General features: G+C 41.6%; 1 protein-coding gene and 1 long non-coding RNA gene across 3 annotated transcripts in view; one reads left to right on the forward strand and one right to left on the reverse strand.

Moving 5' to 3' along the window:
* The window catches only part of LOC117446552 (uncharacterized), a 48346-nt gene extending 36471 nt beyond the window's left edge, over window positions 1–11875 (forward strand). The window contains exons 3-4 of one of the 2 annotated variants that reach the window (XR_004552157.2): window positions 1048–1164; window positions 11791–11875. This is a non-coding gene — a long non-coding RNA (uncharacterized lncRNA). Of the gene's footprint in view, window positions 1–1047; window positions 1165–7185; window positions 7403–11790 lie in introns of those variants that run through there. The other variant, XR_004552158.1, reaches the window with a different exon arrangement.
* Window positions 1–23139, reverse strand: part of LOC117446550 (plexin-A2-like) — an 83992-nt gene that overhangs the window by 7898 nt on the left and 52955 nt on the right. Inside the window, exons 13-28 of the mRNA XM_034082816.2 lie at window positions 22897–23048; window positions 21681–21798; window positions 20896–21032; window positions 20237–20404; window positions 16412–16505; window positions 13496–13735; window positions 12357–12500; window positions 11693–11927; window positions 11026–11168; window positions 8157–8425; window positions 6214–6280; window positions 5702–5848; window positions 4113–4272; window positions 3203–3306; window positions 1055–1151; window positions 235–434 (exon numbers count right to left, since the gene is read on the reverse strand). Coding sequence (XP_033938707.1) covers window positions 235–434; window positions 1055–1151; window positions 3203–3306; window positions 4113–4272; window positions 5702–5848; window positions 6214–6280; window positions 8157–8425; window positions 11026–11168; window positions 11693–11927; window positions 12357–12500; window positions 13496–13735; window positions 16412–16505; window positions 20237–20404; window positions 20896–21032; window positions 21681–21798; window positions 22897–23048 — 2475 coding nt within the window. The remainder of the gene's footprint in view (window positions 1–234; window positions 435–1054; window positions 1152–3202; window positions 3307–4112; window positions 4273–5701; window positions 5849–6213; window positions 6281–8156; window positions 8426–11025; window positions 11169–11692; window positions 11928–12356; window positions 12501–13495; window positions 13736–16411; window positions 16506–20236; window positions 20405–20895; window positions 21033–21680; window positions 21799–22896; window positions 23049–23139) is intronic.

Genomic DNA, 23139 nt, shown 5'->3' on the forward strand with positions numbered 1-23139 from the left:
ACATCATGTTAGCGACCCGTCAGATGGAAACAATTAAATCCTAAAGAAAACATTAACTGAGATATTACAGGTAGCGTACAGAGGGTTTATCAAAGGTCAGCCTGGGGTCTCTGTGGATTCATAACTGTGAGCGACACCTATTACAATACCCATAGTCATCTTACCCTTTGTTCATATAGGAAAAGCTGCATTAACTTCCAACATTAGTCGGCTAACAAACGAGCCATATTGTACCTTTGTAGCTAGTAGCCTCGTCAGGTAGATCTCAGACACCATCTTGCTGCCGCGCTCGCCCTCTTTCTGGTCCCCGTGGTCGTGGTTCTTGACTAAGTGCCAAACCTTGACCCCACTCTCCATGTCAGGGGTCAGCATGGGCACACGGGAGTGGGGGCTGTCAGGGCTGGTGGGCGTGGAGCGGAAGGAAACGTCCACACCTAGATGGTCAAATGTCAGATAATCAGAAAATAATTGTAAAATGCTCTAGGTGTAGTTTGTAGAGAGAACACATCTCGTTTGATAACAGAAGAAAAGGCACATTTGTCTTTCAGATCTGAATTCAAGGCGCATTGTCTCTTTGTGATCTGCAAGTGAACATGTTGGGTCTGTGTGTTCAGACTGTGTAATCATTTGCTGCCATTCTTTCATTGGTTGTCATAGTAATGATGCAGACGTGCACTCATTCACTAAAGACATGTTTTCTATCCTGGCTCTGATCCTTACTTTCTGTCACTTTGTGCCTTCTGTTCTTGTTGTCATCATGTTTGCCGTTTTGTGTATATTTGAAAACATTTGAAACCTCATATGAAAGACAAGTGTTAGTTGTATCTTTAAATGCGTCTCTCTGATTGTAGATCAGTCGTTTGTATAGATCTAAAGTGATAAGACTGGATGAAGATGTTTGAAAATAGCACTTCTTTCTGTTTAATGTGCTGTAAAACAGTATCTGCTAATGTGCGTTACTACAGACTGATGAGTGACAGCAACAGATGGAGCAACACTGCTGTGAGCTGAATGAATATGAAGTATTTATTTTGTTTTTTGAAACAGCACTGACCGTATCTGCTGATGCTGCGTGGGAAGCTGGCTGAGCAAGGAATATTGAAAGAAGACATCTGTTTGGGCACCAAGGCCACCACGCAGCGCTCCGACACCTGGAAGACAAAGGTTAGGCATGGATATTATTTTTATGAATAAGTGGAATGCAGCTGTAGGTCAAGATTAATGGCGGCTTGAATTCAAAAGCTTTTGAATAGTCCATCGAGTGGCAGCCGGCCCATAGGGGGCGCTAGGGGCACCGCCCACCCTCTTCCTACATGTTTGATTGTCATTAAAAATTAAAAATTAATTAAAAAAAATAATAATAATAATAATTTTTTATTTTTAATGAACAAGGTAAATATTATATAATTGATATCAGTAAAATGTATAATCTACAATAAAATATCGTTTAAAATTGTTTTACGATGTATAAAGTTACTCAGGGTGTCCGCGGGGTCTTAAAAAGTATTAAAAGTTGATAAATCAATTTAGTGAAAATTAAGGCTATTAAAAAGTATTAAATGGCATTTTCCAAGGTATTAAGAAGGTCCACAGCAACGACAACATGAAACACCCTTTAATTTAGAGGGAGTTTCTCTCCCCCCCCCCCCCCCTGCCTTAAAACACTTCCATTTGACTCCCTTGCTTCCATCTGTAACATAGTGACATCAATATGTAACAGTGACGCTTCTATTGGCTAGGGCTCTAGGGCTGTACGTGATAGGCTAAGGTTCTTGAAATCTCTAAGCGAATGGCCAATCACAACAGAGCCGTCCAGCTAACCAATCAGAGCAGACTGGGCTCTGATTTCAGACAGAGGGTGAAAAGAGGTGCTGCAGCACAGGCAGAATGAGAAAAATAAATACCTTTTTGAACATTAAAGCATGTAGACATGTCACAGTAGAGAGACGAAATGCAAATACGAACCTGAAAATTAGCACAATAGGGCTCCTTTAATTATAAACTATGTATGGGTCATTTCGCATAGAGTTCACTGGCTGTGGAATTTTTTTAATAAAACATTGCACAGCCGAGGCTCAGTGTAAGTGTCGGTCCTACGTTTTGTCATTTCTGTAGTCCCAGGTAAATACTGTATACTGTAGCTGGGTTTGGTTGTCTGACACGTGAACTAAATTCACACTACTGTTCTGCATGAGCTGTAAATGTTGCTAATACAAATCCAGCTTAGCAACATAACAAATATTTCCACACCTGGCACCATGCTTAAGAATGAATGAGATAAATAGTTGTTCTCCTTGACAGATAATAGAGAATCTTGTCAAAAACATGCTTTTTTGTGCCGACAAGTTCAGTCTTTATTTATCTCTTTGTTTAAACAAAAGTGTGCTGCCTTGAAATGCTTGCTGTGTGCGAGTGTTACATTTGGCCAAAAGCTGATCGTGAGGACAGACATTGGATTGACAGCGGAGCAGGATGACTCATCTGAGTTTGGTGACCTGTGTAGTCGTATTTATGAGCTGAAAAAAAGAGGTTGTGAGAGACCCAGGAGCACAAGTGCATGTTCGGTTGACTAAGCGTGCTTGCGACCAAGGGGTTGACAAAATGTTGGCAGGGGTGGCGGGGGAGGGTATATGAATATGAATGAGTGATGCTGTGTTCTTCATCAACAATATCTAGTGTGATGCCCTTGAGCAACTGGATAATCACAGCTTTGAAAAAGGCTTTGTCAGAGTGAACAAGCTCTGTGGTTCATCATTAGTTACAGCTGAAAGGATAAGTCAATTGAAAGAAATTCATCTGCAACTATGTTTCATAATTTCATTTAAAAATCATTCAAGTCATGAGTCACTTCTCAAACTAGCAAGCCTTACATAAAACATTACATAACATGACATAATAAATGTGAAGTGGTTCTGATTTACTGGACCGTTATTTGGACAGCAGAAGCAATCTATGTATATCCCCATTGGCTGTGGGAAATGCAAATAGACATTTTAGACAAAAGTATTTTCTGACATGCTGTGTAGACAAAATAATTGATCTTTTAATCAAGGAGATTCTTACTTTAATAATAAATTAAAAACTTAAAAAGCAGCCATTGGTTTAGGGCTTACTTTTTGGCATTGCTCAACAAAACACACACTAGTCACATCAAGCTTCATTATGCTTTTCTTATGGTGGAGTATTGACATTACTGACAGACCTGGTAGTGCATGAGTGTGTTGAGTCTCTTCCAGTCACTCTCTATCTTGGTGGTGATGTCCTCGTCCTGCAGGACCACACGCGCTGTTCTGCCCTGCCGCCACTCTGAAGGAAAAAGCAATCAATAGTAAATGTGTGACATTTGTCATTTTGGGAATGTTTGTATCCTAACTTGTTAGATTATTTTTTATTGACTTTTATTATTATTTTTATTTTTTTATTTTACTGACATTAGACAGTTTATCTAATGTCCATCGTTCGTCTTGCGAAGTTCCCGTGCGCTGCAGGTGAACTTTTGTGCTTTTTAGTTTGTTCTTGAAATGTAGCTGTCACCCGTAGCAAGACGGCTGAATGTGCATTTCTTTCTCGATTGTGATTTTGCAAACAAAACACAAATGACACAGTGTCTTGTCTTCACAGAGATTTAAGCTACCCAAAGCACCAAGGAAGAAACTGATCCTCTCCAAATCCCTCACCTATAAGAGCTCCCTTTAAAGTGTAAACTCCAAACCCAAAGCAGAATCAGACCTCTGAAGGTGCGTGTCAGCTGGATTTGTGCCAAGTCATTCAGAATTAGATGACATGTTGTGGGCGGAAGCCGAGTGTAGGTGAGCTGTCAGTAAGGTTTGACATCAGTGTTGTTGAGTGTTGCTCTGGTTGGGGCTGTAAACAGGTCGGAGGAAGTTGTCTTCCGGAAATTGATTTGGAGCCCTTTGTTGATGTCAAATGTCTTCAGTGCAGCACCTGTGATAACTCCCCTGACAAGCCCACTCCAAGCCGTACTCTTCCCACCTGTCATCATTCCAAGATATCGTGTTCCATGACACATTTTCAGTCTATGTTCTATTTGTCACTATATAAAACAATTAGCTTTATATAATTAGTCTTCAACAATAGGATTGCAGCCTCACCCAGATCCATGTCTGCAGCCCGTGGTCGCTGTGAGCACGGCATGTTCTTGTACACCGCATCCAGGATCTTCTCTTTTACCTGGGTAATGGTGTCACAGTTGAGCACCTTGACAGGGATTTCGGGGCTGTTCTCATTGTCTGGGTTCACACAGCTCAGCGTCTGGGGATCCGGGATAGAGAGAAAGAGGGGGGGGGGCAGGGAAGGTAAGAGAAAAAGGTAGAGGGAAAGGTGTTACTTGCGAGGAATGTCCTTTCATTACATACTCCTCACCAAACTGTCCTGGTGGAGAGGATCGAGGCCAGAAATGTAATTTCACACCTCCAGGATGTGGCTGTGCCGCTACAGCAGGGGCATTACACAAGTAATGAGACACATCCTCTCAGACTCTCCGACATGGATATCAGAGAGGTGTCATCCTGTCGCTGGCTGCCTCTGCTGTGGAGCAAAGCCTGAGGGGGAACTTATTCTGACGGGCTACTGGAGGAACCCAGCCGGCTTGATTTTAACGGAACAGTATAAAGTAGGGGCATGTTGTGTATATAGGTGGCCCTACTGCATTTCACTTCATTGCAAAGTGACGAACTTTGGAAACTCAGTATTCCTTATCATATTATACAGGGGGTTTTCTAGAAAAATATAGTATGAGGGCAATACTGTGGTGCTGATCTTGAATATAAGATATCTATTCTCGCAAAAACATGACACCCGTATACAAGATAGCGCCGTGGACGCAAACAACAACGCCACGTTGGAGCTCGGTAAAAACAAAGCTGTCTATTTGATAACATTTTCATATTTTGCCTAACAGAAATCATCATTTTGGTATGAGGGTGCACGCGGAAAGTAAGAGGGCGCAGCGCCCCTGTTACCCGGTTTAGATAAAACCCTGTTAGCTGTTTGAATGCATTATCTTTATTTAATTGAATTACTTTTCCACTTATTTGGGAAGACCGACTGACCTAAAGTTTAAATCCTAGATAAGTGGTTTTCAACCTGGGGGTCAGCATCCCCAAGAGGGTCACAAGATTATTACTGGGAGGTCCACAGATGTTGTGCGAACCAAAATTACAATTACATAAAGATATATACCAAAAAACAATAACATTTAGACCGGGAATAGCTACTATTACGTTACATCACCTGTACCACTAATGTGCTTAGCTTTGGGGCCTACACTAATAATACAAGGGCTATAAAAGTGTTCGTACTGGGTAGTTTATTCAGGATTCTTTTGAAGTAAACGCTGATTTACAGATAAAAAAACCCAGTTTTGCCTCGATGAAAATGTGCTTAACCAGCCGGCGCACTTCCTCTGGGCTTGGGTCACAGCTATGTTAAAGGTCTTGTTTTCTCGATACAAAAAAAAAAAGTGTTATCTTCTTTAGCTTGACATGATGGCAATCTGGGTATTTCGGATTATTTGTTCACTCCCTTCATGTTGTTGAAGCTCCTAATATTCAAAGAATTCACAAAATGCTACATTTCTGTGGATCTGTCAAGGCTCTTTCCGAGGAATGTTCACAAATGAATACAGACAATCTGGTCGATTATTTTCCGCATATTTTTCCCTGATGTCGTTATGACTCACCAGCGTCTTGTATTCAATCTGCTGTCTGATGAGCTTGTCCTCGCTGAGCGAATAGCGAGCCTCTCCAGTGATGGAGTCTATGGGTCCCTTCTCCATTTGCTGTTTGATGGCACAGAACAGCATGAACAGAGGCTCGCCAGCACACTCCTTTTGTTTTGGAAGGGAACCCAGGGATTAGAGGGAAAGGTGGGAGCAAGAAATATAAAACATGAGAAAGAAGTAAAGGAGAGAGATCTGTAATCATCAGCGCAGACAATGACACGGAGTATCTAGAGCATTGCACACCAAACATGATAAATGGAGCTTTTTACTCTCGTGTGAATTGCAAAAGTTTGACCCCGCAGGAAACCATTACCCCTCCACAATGTCCATAAAACGCATCAATATCTCAGTTAAAATGACAGCAAACAGCAGTCAATTCTAAAATCGATGCGAGTCATTTTAAAAAGCAATGTCGTAGTCTATCACATTGACACCTGTAGCGATAAGGCGTGAAAGAGATTTAATTTTACCTTGAGAAATTTGTGTAGCAAGAAGGCAAACCAATTTGTCAGCATCTTCTCTGCCACGGACTCGGTTCTGCAAGACAAGAAGAAAGCACAGTCATTTGTTAGCAAGAGGCGTCCCATAGAGAGCGGCAGTGCTCTGATTATTCTTTTATAATTTAAGAGCCCGACGTTGTTGGAACTAAAAAAACATGACGTGGAGAGTTTACAGAGAAATGCCATCCTTACTCAGCCGCTCGTTCTCAAAGGACACATACAGTTACAGTCTGCTGTAAGTTAAGTGCCGCCGGTGCACAATGTATTCGGGTCACGACATGTCCACTTCAAGCCCTTTTACTTTTCCTCCTTGCTGTGTCTGCACTTAGCTACTTCACGAGCCCAGATGGGAAAGCTGTAAAGGCTCTTCTGAATCTGATCCAACTCCTGCAGTTTTATAGACACCGCTCTGTTTCCCATACCTAACCTGCTTTCTGTCTGCCACTCTGTTTTTCGGTCCTGACCTGCATTTCAAGCCTAACCTGCATTGACTCGACTGTTAACGGCATCCCATTAAATTGTGGTGTTTCTGCAAGAGCAGCATGTTTGGGGATAACAAGTTCTTGTTGTACCCGCTCCCATGTGAACCCATCCTTATATTTAATGAGTCTGCTTCAAATTTAGAAAGCCCTTTTTTTCAAGAAAGAAAGGAAAAAAGAAACCTCATGAAACATTCAGTAGGCCAATCTCAGCTAGGAAAACAATCTGCAGATATCCAGAGGTGAAGGGGAGAGGCGAGAGAACGGAGGACAGGAGAGGTGACGGGGGGAAGAAACGTGAGCTAGAACTGAATGTTTCATGAGTGGCACGCAGAAGATAATTTAGACTGACATAGACCATGCCGCCGCTGCACTCTCTCGTCCACATTAGGTTCTCTTCCTCTACCAGTCCCTCCCACTCTCACTCACTTTACCTCTCCTGTCTCTTTCACCTGTTCCTCAGACTCCTAGCGGCTGTTTCACGCCGCTGAACAAAACAAAGCTCAGCGGCGGTGAGCTTTCCTTCACGGGCCTAGTTACTCATCCAACAGAAGTGCCGTAACTGGGCTGGAAAGAACAATGCACAAAGGTATTATCTATGCTGAAAGATAAGCAGTGTTGATCAGAACCTGGCAGGTTTGAGATAGAAAAGGTCTCTAGGTTAAATCCTCTGACCACACTTTAAAATATGGACGGAGAAAGTAAGGGAAAAATAGCTTTTACTTTAAGTTCCTGAAATGTACAAGGAATGCTTGTAGATATAAATTACTTATTACACAGATGTGCTTAACAATTAAAGGCAAGTAGTATGTGTGTGTGTGTGTGTTATATTGGTTTGTATGCATGTAAATGGTCTTCAACGACTATATTCCCAAAGTTCACTCCATAGGGAGTTTCTCTCCCCCCACCTGCCTGAAATGCCTCCATTGTACTGTAGTCCTTAGTTGACTTATGTAACATAGTGACATCACTACGTAACACTCACGCTTCTACGCATTCCAACACATTGTACGTGATAGCCTCAGGGACGAACATCTTTAAGGGGCTGACTTATCACAACAGAGCCGTCCAGCTAACCAATCAGAGCAGACTGGGCTCTGGTTTCAGACAGAGGGTGAAAAGAGGTGCTGCAGAACGGGCAGTATGAGAAAAATAAAGAGCTTTTTGAACATTAAAGCATGGAGACATGTCCCAGTAGAGTCGAGGCACAAAATACAAATATGAACCTGAAAACAAACATAATAGGGCTCCTTTAATTTTCTCAGCAACTGCAAATAAGCTGTCTGAAAGCCCAAACTGAGCCTCCGAAGTCACATATCTTCACTCCTCCTTCGATGATTATAATGAACATTCATTTTTTCCAAAAGGCTACAATAAATAGCTTTTTGAAACTCTTTTAACACTTTTAGCAGCAGTGTAGTACTTCTGGTTTACCTGCGGAGGAGTAGTTTGGGGTGGTTCTTGCTCTCCAGGTTGCGTTCTATGAGATCGGAGAGCAGGTGTTTGAGGATGTCAGTAGCGTACTCCAGCCGCCCCTGCAGAGCGGTCATGATGAGCGAGGCAACGTAGCCGCGGTCACGCATGGAGAAGGAGCGCTGCAGCTCCAGTGTGCGGATGAATGTCAGCAGGAAAACCTTGTTATTCACCAGCTGAGCAAACTGCTTCAAGGCTTTCTCCACATTCGCCTGTCCGCTCCCCGGCACCTACACGCATCATGCATTTTTGCACAGACACAAAGAAGCACATGCTCATTAGATAATGCTCACTGAAGGATGAGAGAAGTCATAATGTGCACAGAGGAACATGAAGACTGAATAAATATCTACAGGAATTCTCACGAACCATCTAAAGGCATAAAGGACAAACAGAACCGTTGAAGAGCAGAACCCCCCAAAAGAGAAACTTGTGGTTTATAGTTTTAAATTCCCTCAAGAATTGAATCAAAAACACAAACAATTCTTTATTTTCTGCAACAAATAAAAGACAAGTTTATTTATTTGGAGGAAAAAGAATAGGACGATGCTTAAAATGCAATCAGACGGGCTCCTTAAAAAAATATTTTGAAACCATTGTGAACATAACTGCTTGATTGAACCATCTCTAATTACACTGAACAAAAATATAAACGCAACACTTTTGTTTTTGCTCCCATTTTTCATGAGATGAACTCAAAGATCTAAAACATTTTTTATATACACAAAATAACCATTTCTCTCATATTGTTCACAAATCTCAAAAAATCTGTGATAGTGAGCACTTCTCCTTTGCCGAGATAATCCATCCCACCTCACAGCTGTGGCATATCAAGATGCTGATTAGACAGCATGATTATTGCACAGGTGTGCCTTAGGCTGGCCACAATAAAAGGCCACTCTGAAACGTGCATTTTTGCTTTATTGGGGGGGGTCTGGGGGGGTCCGAAAACCAGGCAGTATCTGGTGTGAGGGGTAGGGTTAGGGTTAGGGTTAGGGTAATGTTGTGAATCGAGTGGCCCATGGTGGTGGTGGGGTTATGGTATGGGCAGGCGTATGTAATGGACGACGAACACAGGCCACTCGATTCACAACATTACCCTAACCCTACCCCTACCCCTCACACCAGATACTGACTGGTTTTCGGACCCCCCCAGACCCCCCCAATAAAGCAAAAATGCACGTTTCAGAGTGGCCTTTTATTGTGGCCATTCTAAGGCACACCTGTGCAATAATCATGCTGTCTAATCAGCATCTTGATATGCCACAGCTGTGAGGTGGGATGGATTATCTCGGCAAAAGAGAAGTGCTCACTCTCACAGATTTTTGAACAATATTTGAGAAAAATGGTTATTTTGTGTATTTAGAAAATGTTTTAGATCTTTGAGTTCATCTCATAAAAAATGGGAGCAAAAACAAAAGTGTTGCGTTTATATTTTTGTTCAGTGTAGAAACGCTAGCTAAATGTTGACATTGAGCACATGGGAAATAATGAAAAAGCAAATGGCTGGTTGTTTAGAGTTTCTTCTAAATAAGTAGCACTAAACCCCTGAGGCCGCGTCGAAGAACATTTTAAAACCAGGTACTTTTAGTATGAAATGTGATGATATGTATAGGGATTCTTTGAAAAGACAACAAACGCTACACTAGACCAGTGCGAAATATGACATGCCAGGATTACTGAACAGGTGTCGAAGAATATTTTGATCGGAGATTTGAATTTTAAAAAGCAATAGTCCAAGTGAACAAGATAAGTTTTCCTCAAAATATGTGCATGACTGAGGCCCCGGCCACACGAGGACGATAACGGTCATATCCGCTACAGTTCTCTATCATATAGAGTCAGACGGTTCGGCCACACAAGGCCGACATGGAAACGCATAAAACGATAACGGGTCCCAAGGTGGGTAGATCTGCGAACGAAACGCTCTGGGGGGGCAAACGGCTCCGTGTTTACGCCTATACGATCGTTTCCTGATAACGTTGAAGCAATAGCCCCGCCTCTCCCACCTCTTCTGCTCAGAGATCAGTTGCTGGGCTGTCAGAAGAGGGGCAGGAAAAGAGAGGCTCCGTTTTTTTATTATTATATAGAGTCATTATCAATTTGTTTTAAAGCTCAATAAATAACAAAGAAGACCTCTGACCAGCACTTTTCTAATTTTGTCCGGAAGATTGAAACTTTAACGGACATGTTGACCGGCGGAAAAAAATCTAACTGAAACTCTGCCGCACGGTCCCCTCGTTCCTTGGAAGAGGCGGAGAGGTGGGTGTTTGTCATCTGCTGGTGGACTACCGGAGAGATTTACAGCAGGAGTAAACGCTTGCCTCTGGGAAGGAGAAAAAGAGCCAGAGCGGAGAATAAACAGAAGGGCAACCATGCGGGAAGTCTTCTTCGCTGCTTTTGTGGCAGGAGTACAGCGCCACTTACAGGCCCGGCATATGTACTACAGCGTCTCCAAAGTCGAGCGGTCTCGTGTGAACGGACACGTTTCTGGTGCCTATTGCGTGTGGACGAAAGACCTTTTTGATATTGATTTCGGTCCGTTTGCGTTATCGTCCTCGTGTGGCTCCAGCCTGAGACTAAGGGATGTAGAAAACCCCAAAAATCTGCCAACAATCCAGCTGATGTAGCCAATAAACAAAACAAACTACCATCGCAGTGAGTACACTGACATTTGCTCACACTGCTTGTTCGACAGCAGTTTGACAGCACTTGCCAACAAGCCAAAATCAATTCATTTTGGAGTATACTAGAGCCTTAAGGTCAAGATGTCAGAACAATTGTTGAAAGTTGACTCGAGTGCAGCAGCTATTCTTCAGAGGTTTCTTACCTCCAGCTCTCTGAGCACTGGGTGATCATCGATGCCGGGGAAGAGAACCCTCATGGCGTAAGTGCGATAGTCCAGGTAAGGTATGCCGGCTCTGTCCAGATCACTGGTTAACTCGTTGATGTCTGTCTGCAGCTCTGCAAAAGCTACATATGACAGAGGTAAGGGTTTAAACATGTTGCCGAACAACATGTTGTAACTTTGATCCGTTTATCACAGCAAACCTAAGACAGTATTTTTCATTCCCAACTGTTTCTGATTGAAATGGTTGTAAAACAGTAAAAGTATGACGAGTACTGCTTGTATTGAATTCAGGAAGCATGGCAATGTAGAGTTTCACATGACATTACACAATACATCCAATAGTAATTAGCACTGTTCATAATGATCTTGGAGCATATATTTCATTTTGATTTTGATCATTTTTTGTCAACTTATTGCAACTAAGAATACAGATATCCAAAAAGTTGCTGGTTAACGCTATCATTAATGAATATTCAAGTATTATCGAGCCAATATACATATACAATGTATATATAATAAGTATTATATCTTACACAAATATATCATTTTGTTAAACACAGTCATCAACAGTTCTCGACATATGGTGCTGTTATGCACTTTTTTCTGGATTTCTGAGAGTTTATTCTCTTGGATCAGTTTCCCTCACCTTCCTTGCACTCCAGAGCCACGCGGGACTCCAGATTGTCCATCTGCATCTGCAGGCGCTTCAGAGTAAGATCGTTCTCATGTGATTTCCGTCTGTAGGCCAGCAGGACGATAATGACGATGAAGAGGAGCAGCCCTCCTCCAGCTGTGATGCTGAAGATGGCAGGAAGAGTGAGAAGGCTGTCGGACCGGATGTGAACTTCTCCTGGAGAGATGTGAAGTCCTCCTACTTGGACCTGAAAAATATTATTAATAATGCAGACGTAAGCACGGTATTTCAAAACAGTGTTGAAAATCCTAAAGCAACAAAGAACACCACTAATGAAAAGGCTGGCCTGAATTCAAAACATTGTTGCTGACATCTACCACTTTCCTGAACAATCGCATTGAAAGGAAACCTTTTTTAAAAGTTCCAGGCACATCAGCTTTCTTTTTTTACAGCTTTTTTCTCATTAGTGCCTGTCAATAATTTTGCGGGGCAATGTAATGTATTTGGGAACCCACCAGACCATGAGTGACAGACAATGACAGAAAGCCAGCGACTAACTGAAAGCCTGTCAGTGACCCACAAACACAGTGACGTACAAACAGTGACCCACATCCTCAATGACAGGCGATCAGACGCTCACAAAACCACAAGAAAGGGACACGCTCTATAGACTGACCAGGACTTTGTGCTGCCCCGTGAGGTTGGGTGGCTCGCAGAGTAACTGAGTGTCGGTCACAGTGAGGGTGCAGGGCGTGTCTCCAATCAGCACCGTGTAATTCAGCCGGGCTCCACCAGAAGCAGACGGCACCAGGTTACGTCCCTGCAACACAGTTAGAGGAGACATGTAGAAAAAATACACAAAAATAACATAAAATTAGACAACACAACTAATATGACATAGCAATTTAACAGGACTATTCAAACAATGTTTTGATCATTATGAGAATGTTTCTACAGTACAGTAAATATATGTAGAATCCAAGTGTCAAAGGCTTTATGGTTATATGCTCAATGTCTACACCATAGTTGTTTGCAATGAACATGTTCAACAGTGTAACATAGAATATACCTAAGAGAAAAAAAAATAAGAAGTCAAATAGTGAATGTCAAACAATGGCAAGGTCAAATGTAGGACTAAATACATGTTCCTCATTGTTTCTAAGGGTTCTGTTTTGAAGCATAATTTCAGTGAACCTTTGCTTTGTATGTAATTCCTATAGCATATGCAAATATGGCTAATTAGTATGATTACTGTAATCAACCATGTTGGAGCGAATGGGAGGAAGTTAAGGTGCGATCTACACTGCCAACATATATTATATGCAGAATATCATACATATATTATATGCAGGATATCATACATATATTATATGCAGGATATCATACATATATTATATGCAGGATATCATACATATATTATATGCAGGATATCAGCAACATTATCTTACCCAATAAAAGCAAATAACTAATGCAATATGCAACGAAATACGCTGTTTTATGATGGCACACATATCTAATCAACATTACACATGGTGTAAAACTGAAAGGCAAGACTTTTTTTTCCAAGAAACTACAAGAATTAGCCACATATTGGAGTTCTCAGAGAGCATATTCTGAAATGTAGTTTTTCAGAAAAACAGAAATGTAGTCAACTGATGTGTTGTGTGTTTACAGTGTGTGCAGTAAAGCAATTGAAATAAATGAATAGATGCACATGTATTCCTATGTCGGTGCAGATGGTTATAGACTTCAGAATACCCTCTTGCATGGAAATGATAAAAATAAAGCATAAAAGCAGTAGCAGCTGTGACGTACTTTGAGTATGATTGGAGCTCCAGGTTTCTGTTCCAGGACCCCGGTCAGACTGAGGGGCTCCAGGTACGGGTTGGGGTAGTAGACGAAGCTCGTGTTGTTGTAGGTGAGCAGAGCTTGGACGTTGTTGAAGACGAAGCCGAACTCATCCACGTGTTTGATCGTCTCCTGGTCTGCAGTGTACTCTGCCTTCAGAGAGGGCGCGAAGCAGCTGATGGTGGTTGTGTTCAGCACTTTGCACACCTGGAGCGGGAACCACATGACGATTACACACCTCACAGTAAATGACCCAGAAGCAGACATGCAGTATTGTAAATACCAGACTAAACATATCCTCATACACATATTTAAAACTCACTGTGTTGTCTGCTGCATGATTAATCAGTGCACACATTATTAAGAAACATAAATAATTAATCTGCTTACAGGTTAATTATAAGAAGTATTTGAAAGTTCTTCAGCAGAATTATTTTACCCTTAGAAAGGTATTTTGTTGGAAATCCTATATTTAAAGCATCTCCTAGTTATTGTTATGAATACATTTTCATTACAAGGCAATACATTAAGAGTGCCCCTGATTTTTCTTTAGAAAGCACTTTTCTGAATAGATTTGGGCAGATGTCTCGTTTTATGCCCATACTGCATGTGGTTGATTTCATATTCTTACTCATTCTTAACATGCAGATGTTGAGAATATTATGGAGCCTTTTAATCATATTCAACTTATCCATCAACATACAGTACACATACTGGCAGTCTCTGTAGTGTTAACATACATAACATGAGATTAAGGATATATGTCTGATTTTCTTTCATGAGCTGTTGCAGTATTCCCCCCCCATCCATATGTTCTCCTGCTGCTCGTGTGTTTTTGACATTCTGCTTTGCTACGGCTAATGCTATAGTACTGACACTAAAGGCATTCATAGACCTGGGTCAAAGGTTAATAGGAGACCATTAAATGTGTTTTTATATACCAGTATCTGGCAGAAACTCTATATATGAAGATGATCCCTTGCTCCCTCAATGGGCTTATTCCTAAAACAGATCTTTGTCACCACTGTTTTAAGTCTTAATTACTAGCAAATAGCTTTCTGTTTTCCTCTGCAATTCTTTTAAATCCTTCTCAATATCTAGCAGATTGTTAAATTCCCCTAGCTTCAGGACAATTTCTAGCTTTATTCTTTATCTAAGCTATTACTAAAAGTTGTTTCAAGTCAATTAACTCCTTTTGTGATCCAACACACTTTTTTAAGCATTTCCGTTGATGTTTTCGAGATATGCGCGACGCAGAGACTGCCCTCATTACATTTTGCAATGACCCTCTTTGAGCAGCTGATGCGGGTTGAGGGTCAGTTTTAATCCCTTCAAATCTCCTTGCTGCCAGGGACACTGTAAAACACACTTTTAATTGACTGGCTTTCATTCTTGACTAGCATCATTAATGCGCCATTTCATTATAGCTCAGAGCATACCTCAAAAACAAAACATCTCTCTTTTTAAAAAACAACTCTTCCTAAAATATATTTTAAGTTTTCATATGCCACATCTTGGTTTTCTTATACTTGTGTCTTTATTACATTTAGTGTTTGATTGTATTATTGTGGCAGCAATAAAGATGTAACACTTTCATATCATATTTACCTTGTCTTCTATCTTTATTTTGAAAAGATGTATTTAAAAAATCAATCTATAGCTGGTACAAGCAAACTATTATCACTCAATTTCTGGCATCACTTCACTATTTCTGGCGTTTTCTCTTCAGAATAGATTTTTAGAAACATATCGATCTATTTCAAGGTCGAGCTAAAAAAGTTTGGACCCGTTTTCAGCCAGTGTGCCATCTCAGATCCTCGGGCAATTCCCTGACATGTCCAAAGTGTAAAAATAGAGGCTAAAGGTGATTGGACTTATGCCACCGGGGCTTCAACACTTTGGAACAATCAATCACTTTGAAAGGACCTGCCTTAGCTCCTCAGGCAAGCAGAGTCAGCAAAATAAATCACCTCCCAAACCCGAGGTGCACTTTCATGTCAGCTTTTTTTAAAACTCATTTTGGAGTGATCTAAACGCCACCTCCCTCCAACCCTTCTGTTTATGGGTGGCTTCATTTTTATATCCACGTCCAGGACAAGCTACAGCCTATTAGATTCTGTAATAGTAGTTCAAGGTGTTGATGGTCAATGTGCTCTCCACCCAGCTGTTTGGTACAGAGACCGGAGGTTTTTCTTTAGGAATAGTCATTTGTCCTTAAAACTAAACCAGTTCAAACATTATTTTACCATCGGAAAATTGCGGGGGGCCCTATAATGCTTTTTTGGGGGTTTTCCCTTTCCAGTTTCCCTGCCTGAAACGCCTCCATTGGACTCCTTTATTTACCTCCGTAATATAATGACATTATATTATATTATATATATATATATATATAACATGTGCGCTTCTATTGGCTAGTGCTAACACATAGGTGATATGGCTTAGGGAAGGGACAGACAGAGGGTGAAAAGAGTGGGTGAGGCTGTATGAAAAAAATAAAGGGCTTTATGAACATTTAAGCATGGAAACATGTCACCACGGTAGAGGCACAAAATACAAATATGAAACTTGAAAATGAGCATTATAGGGCCCCTTTAATGAAATGTAATATACGTTTTAACTTTCATCCCAACGTCTCTCCGTCTTGTCTTTGTCAGGTGAGCTCTCTGGGTGTGGCCACATTCAGCCTCTTTAAATCATTTGTGAAGATGCCACGACAGATAAGTATGTAAAGACAAAAAGTAGTACATTCACCGCAACCATAAATCTACCTCGTTGCTATAGCAATATATCACTGAAGAACACTTTAACTCTGACATTTACATCAGCTTAAGTAAGCAAAACCATTCAGGTTGAGTGCAGTATATTAGCAGTTGTCTCACTCACATTGACAGATTCATGGCCGGCATATTTGACTCTGACTCGCGGCTCCTGAACCACATCCAGGTTTGTTCCAGTCACTGTCAGGGTTGTGTGTCCACTGTTTGGAGGAGAGCAAGAAGAACTACTGATCAAACACATGCACATACTGTATGAGCTCCAGGTAGCCAATACATATATGAATGCAAACCACAATTGAATGAGAGTGATGGCCGCAGAGAGAGCAATCTTTTTAACTTTCACACCCCACATTTTCCAGAGAAACTGCATTAATGCGGGTGTGAGGAGCTATAGCAGGCATGGTAGCGCTCTCTTTGTTATTGGGCAGGAGAGCCAGATCAAACGGCAAACCAGCTGGCTGCTGTTTTATATTCATCCATGACTGTGAGGCTGGCATAGCATGAATACAGGTGCTGCTTGTTTACATATCTGTGCTCGATGTGATTAAAATAAACAACACTCTCTAATCTTGGTATGACCTGTGCAGCAGTGTGCGCTTAGAAAACTAGTGTGGAATTTGAAAGTAAGAGAAGGAGAGACAAAGAGGGTGGAAAAACATGACGGAAGAAAGGGGAGAAAATGGCTTCAGAAAAAGTGTCTGGTCTCGTCAGCCTGACGGTGCCAATCCTTCTCTTCTTGCACTTCAAAGTAGGGCTGCTCAATTAATCGCAATTACGATTATGGCTTGCAACGATTGCGAAAACAACGTAATGGAAATAAAACGATTATTTTTTTATTATCATTATTACTTTTTTCTTTTTTTCAAATACATTTTTTTTTTATCGGTTTTTCTCAACTGTTAAAAACATACTGTTCACATTTTTTTTCTCCAATAAATTGATGTTTTCAAAGTAAATGAATAATCGTTTTTAATAATCGTGATATCAATTATTGACCCAAATAATCGAGATTATGATTTTTGCCATAATCGAGCAGCCCTACTTCAAAGGAAGCTTGTAGGGCCACATAGTGGGACCGCACATTCATGATGAGGGCTCTTGGTTGCAGCTCCACAAAGCTCCTCCTCTCACCAGGCTGAGGGCCAGGGTGGCTCTGTGAAGTCTAATCTGCAGGAACGAAGTGCTGTGTAATCCCACCCCGGACCAAAATAAATGTCTCTAATTATGCGGAATACAGGTAAAACAGTTTAAGATTTGATAGAATGTAGCAAATTCACTATCTTTGTAATATTTGCAGCATCAAACTCTGAATTAATATTTAAAATGACATGCAGCTTAATAAAAGTTATATTTTGAACATGGATTGTAATTTTTGTTACATTAGTCATGTTGTTTCGAACACTGATTTGATATTGTGAAACAACCTTGTTATACATGACAACCGCAACATCTCATTTCTTTGGATTTATCTCGCTGTAAACCTGCGCAACATACAGATTGCTAGGCACTGTCATAATCTGCACTTGGCAGGCCACCACGTGTAGGCAGTAGGGGGTTGTCATATGTTTTGATTTTTTAATAAAAACTGCTATATAATTATACTGCTAGATTATATGGCTGCTCTAGTCGATTAGCTGACTAATTGGTTGTTTTGGTCTCAGTTGACTCAGATGTTGTTGTTGTCTATTAGTCATTTTTTTTAAATGTTTTTCTATTTGTTTACTAGAACTGTATGATCATGTCTCAAGAGTTAAAGTCGTGTTTTTGTTCCATTCTTTGTGGAAAAAGGTAGTTTTACAAATCTGTCAATTAAATCGGGAAATCTTAGTGTTTTAGAATGTCTTTAGTCTTAGACAGTCCTACTAAATAATAAATGTAATGTTAGAAAACAGACGCGATGGATAAATAGAAAGATTGTGTCGTTGTATATCCTCCTGGGACCCGAGGAAAAAAGTGTCTTCATATTTCCTTTTTTTGGTGATTTCCTACCTAATTACGGCCCGTCCACACAGCGGCGTGCGCTGACGCTTGCCGGCGGGCGTGTCTGAAACTCGACCAACAACCAATCACATGAATCTCCCGCCCCTGACACACAAGCAGCGGTTTGATTGGCTAGAGCTTGTACTGGCATATGATTCGATTGGCTGACGCCTCACCGAGGCGTCAAAAGTTGAACATTGCTCAACTTTTGCAGCGAGCCACGCCAGCTACGCTCCACGTCGCTTCCCACGATGCATTTCGGCAAAAAGTGACGTCACCCCATTGAAAGTGAATGGGGAAGCGTCAACGCACGCCGCTGTGTGGACGGGCCGTCAGGGTTAAAAAAAACATCTTGCAATTTAGACTTTTTTAATTTAATTTAATTTTAAAATGTTACAGTATGTCCACTGTAGAGGACGTCGGGACCATATTAGTTTGAAAAGACAGCCAAAATTAACAGATTGACTATGTAACGTATTATGGTTATAGAGTGATATTAATACAATAATACATTCACCTTTATTTAAAACATGAATAAGTAATTGATCTGAACATTGCTGTTTATTTGGTCAATACAAAACTAGCTTATTTTTTGGTGAATCGTTCCAGATCTTCAAAGACTTTGTAGTCAATGTAGTTGGAAAGTACCTCATTGACTCCAGTCAGCACGGGCTGTAGGGTCATCTTGACTAGTTTTATGGATGTGGTCTCCATTTGACCTGCTCATAGAAACAAAGCTTGCATTCCTGAGGCAATTCTCGTGTTTCATGGCTCCACTTAAAATAAAAACAACAATAAGACATACGTGCTACTCTTGGCCCACAGGGGGCCATGTCTTTCCAGCTCGTCCCTATCTGTCTCTATGTATCTATCTGTGCGCTCATGGAGCCTCCTGCATCTTTCCCCCCCTTCTTCTTGACCCTCTTCTATCCCAGGTGTGAAAGCCTCATCTCTCTCATCATCTGAGAGCTCAAAATCTTAATCTCCCTGAACTATCTGGTACAGAAAATGTCTGCTTCAGTTCCGTCTCCTGCAACAATATTGAGTCATAAAGTCCATGAAGATAGTCCTGACGTCCACTAGAATGGACATTTATAAAAGGGCTGTTATTTGAAAACTTGAATTATTTAATTGCTTTCAGAACTAATTATATAGTTCCTCACATGTTAATAAACAAGGACATATATGATTTTCATGGTAAAAATTACAATTATTCAACAATATTTGACTTCTCCTTCTGCTTCTATACAATTTAGTTTTTCGTATGCCAGCCATTTTGGATGAAAAGAAAGAGGAACTTCCCAGCATGCAATTTTAACCAATGACATATCACTGGGAAGACCAGGATGTCCTCTGTACAGCACATCGGGGATTGATAGAGTAGCTCAAAAGAGTAAAAGGAGATGCATGTTGACAAAATGTCCACTACAGAGGACATTTTCAATGGGCTGGGTCCCAGGAGGATATGTTTTGCTCAACGCCCATTTATTAATGCCTCTGTGCGTCATCCTTCTGTCTGTTTGCCACGCAGTACTACTGAAGTTATACTTCCTAGAAATAGATTTGCAACTTGTGCACAGTGTTTGTTTAGCAACCCTGTGTGGGTTTGAATGATATGCTATAACATTTCAAACACTGTAAACAGAATATGCTATATGAAGAGCAGCTCCCATTCACACCCTGCTCGAGCCTCCATTCAACCAGGGGCCTGCTTCATCAAATATGCAAGCTGCACTCTGCTAAATCAAATCACTTCCTCTTACATGAACTACTACACGATATTCTAATCTAAACTAACGCCTTACACGAAACCCCCAAGCATACGAGAGCACTGTAGAACTGCTGAAGGTGCTCCGTTACCATTTTGTGGACATTGGTGGACTTTCTTAGGCAATAAGACCACATGTGGCTGGTTACTGTGTATACACGGCACTGTGATGCCTTGTGTTACCTGGTGATGCTCCACAGGGGTTCAATGCGCTGTACTGTGGGGTCCTCTATGTACTCAAAGGCCAGACTGCCAGGAACGTTGGCCCGGTCCACACTCAAACTGACTCGCACCGGTCCGGCTCTCGTCGCGGACGGTGAAGAGAAGCACACGATCTCCGACACGCTCCTCCTGGGGGGGGCATCAAAAGAGCGGTTCACACATCTTTTACATTTTGACTGCCCACTCATTACTGCGGTTGCATACCCCTGACTTCACGGCGTTTTAAAGCATGCACATTAACACGAGGAAGAGAGGATTCATTCCAGCCAGTCCCATCCCTTCCTCTTTACAGACACATTAGGGATGGAACACCGTAATTAGAGGGTGCTCTAGCTAATGGCTCCCTCGCCTCAACCTCCTGACTCCTACCATGCAAGCATTTTGAACTTTAAATAGATATCTATAAATACATAGAGAACAATACCTTCTGCTGTGGGTCTCTCCACCGCCGACAAGACTTTTCATGTATCCCACCAACACTTTAAATATTCTTTAAATAGACTGATCTTTTACTCTGTTCCGTAGAGATTAAAGAAGGCTTTGATACTGTGTGCAGGCACTTCCATTGCCTCTAAAGGATTACATATCACATTAGGAAGTTGTGTTATCATCAGACTTACCTGTACAGCTCGCAGGTCTGATTCCCAAAGTGCACGGTTACAGTGCTTCCAGCGCCCAGATTCTCCCCCACAATGGTGACCTTGGTGCCCCCAGATTCAGGTCCTCTGCCTGGGGTCAGAGCCAGCATTGAAGGGGTCTATGGAGAACCAAAATGAATTATGTTTCATTCACCAAAGATCAAACTGAATACGGCTGTCTCTATAATCGTCTACTGGCTTTGACTGAAGAAAACGCTAAAAATTAACAACAACATTGTTTTAAAAAAGTAGACAAAAGAGCTTCTTTTAATAAAAAAAAGACATCATATAATTTATAATGTTTTGGCACATTTGTGTTTCTTTTATCTGCGTTGTTTTTTAAACTTGAGTACGTTTCTTCCAATGGAAATGTGTTGGGCCGTTGAAACGCATTTGCACCTGTCGGTCACAGTAATAACGCCTGCTTACATTTATTTTGAATAATACCGTTGCCCTTCAAAAGCAAACACAGATCAGTCTTGGCTTGAATGCAATAAACAACATCATACTTTTGATTAGCCATGTAATGAAAATCGTGAACAAGCCATAAGAAATACTTTCGTAATAATGATGAACGCTCTTATGCACAATCTCTTGTATTCAGAAAAAATGAATGCTCTTATTCCTCTCTAGTCTACGATTGCAGTGCATGAATTAAATAGTTTTTCTAGCTTTCTACCTGCAATCACATGTTCAGCCTAATTCAACACTTGATGTTTGCTTTGGCACAAATTGACAAAGTAAATGTTTTTCATATTCAGAATTACCACAAAGGAGTAGAGCTGGGAGGACTGCGTGCGTAGTTCTGGTCTGCATTCGCCAATGCACAGCTTAACTGGACCTGGAGCACTTCCTTTCGGAGCTGCAGCCATCTCACACACAATCCTGTCAAGACACAAATACACAAATGGGTGCATAAAACAGGCGTGCAACAGATCACTGTGCATACAAGTAATAACACCGCACAATCACTGCACTGGATCACATTTGTTATCAACTGCACAGTGGGGCGATGGCCTCTGCTGGCCAGTGTGATTGAAGCAGACTTTCATAGAAGTTGTGGGTCAATATCGAGGGCCATCTTTCTTCCTAATGGGAAACCTATAACAGCAATATAACTCAAATGATAAACTGCACCCCTCCCCATCTCCAGCACGGTTGCCACCCACCATTACCTCCGGTTGCCATGACAACATAGAGGTTTCTTCAATAAATCAGTATTTCCTGTCAGGTCAATAAGATAAAGTGTGCCATGAATAAGTCATTATAGCAACTGACCCCATGCTGAAATGAATGGTTGTAACAGTTGTAATGCCGTGTTTTAAAGCACTGTGCGTGCCAAATGAATGGCCCTGCAAATGCACTGCCCTGCGCAAGGAACTCTGCTTCCCCCCTTTTACAATAAGAGCACCCAATGAATCCTCCCTGCCCATCCCTTCTATTCATACATCACGAGAGCTTTCCAATTTTCTGCTGGCATGTTCTTTTCCTTTTCTTTTTTCCCCCTGTTTTTACAAGGATATAAATAAAGTCCCTGCAGCCAGAGCCCAATCGCATTACATGGCTGTGAGAGAAACACATGGCTAACAGATTGTCCCTCCAGTCAGCGACATGCAGCGCATTTCAATTACAGCTGTGCCGACAGCCTCATAACGACAACGACACAAAGACTGTCTCTTCCTTTGGCTGTGACTGCACCACGGCAATGCAAAGCCCCCCCCCCCCACACACACACACACACACACACACACACACACACACACACACACACACACACACACACACACACAATCCTACAACCTGATGAGGCATCTCTGGGCTCAAGCCTAGTCACAGATTCTGTTATTGACTGTGAGAAAAAATGGTGCAATAGACAAGAGATTGTATTTGTTTGCTTCTGTTTGCATCTGTACAGTATGCCTGTGTACAGTACAGTTTGATTTCATGCGTATCTGGGCAGGGGAGGGGAGGAGTCTCTCTTACTGTTCTGCAGTAATGTATCCCTCCTCCTGTGGGGTGCACTGCATCCCTGCCACCTCCACGTTCCCCTCCAGCTCAGAGAAGGACAGACCCAGGTTCAGGCCCTGGATGGTGACCAGGGTGCCCCCCTCCACAGGGCCTGCCACTGGGCTCACCTACATAGGAAGGAGAAGAAAGTGGTGATGAGGACAGGATTTCACATACAGCGATAGATATCACCTTTTGTTTGTGGTTTGTCAACTAATG

Source organism: Pseudochaenichthys georgianus, chromosome 5 (assembly GCF_902827115.2).
Source record: "Pseudochaenichthys georgianus chromosome 5, fPseGeo1.2, whole genome shotgun sequence".
NCBI lineage: Eukaryota > Metazoa > Chordata > Actinopteri > Perciformes > Channichthyidae > Pseudochaenichthys > Pseudochaenichthys georgianus.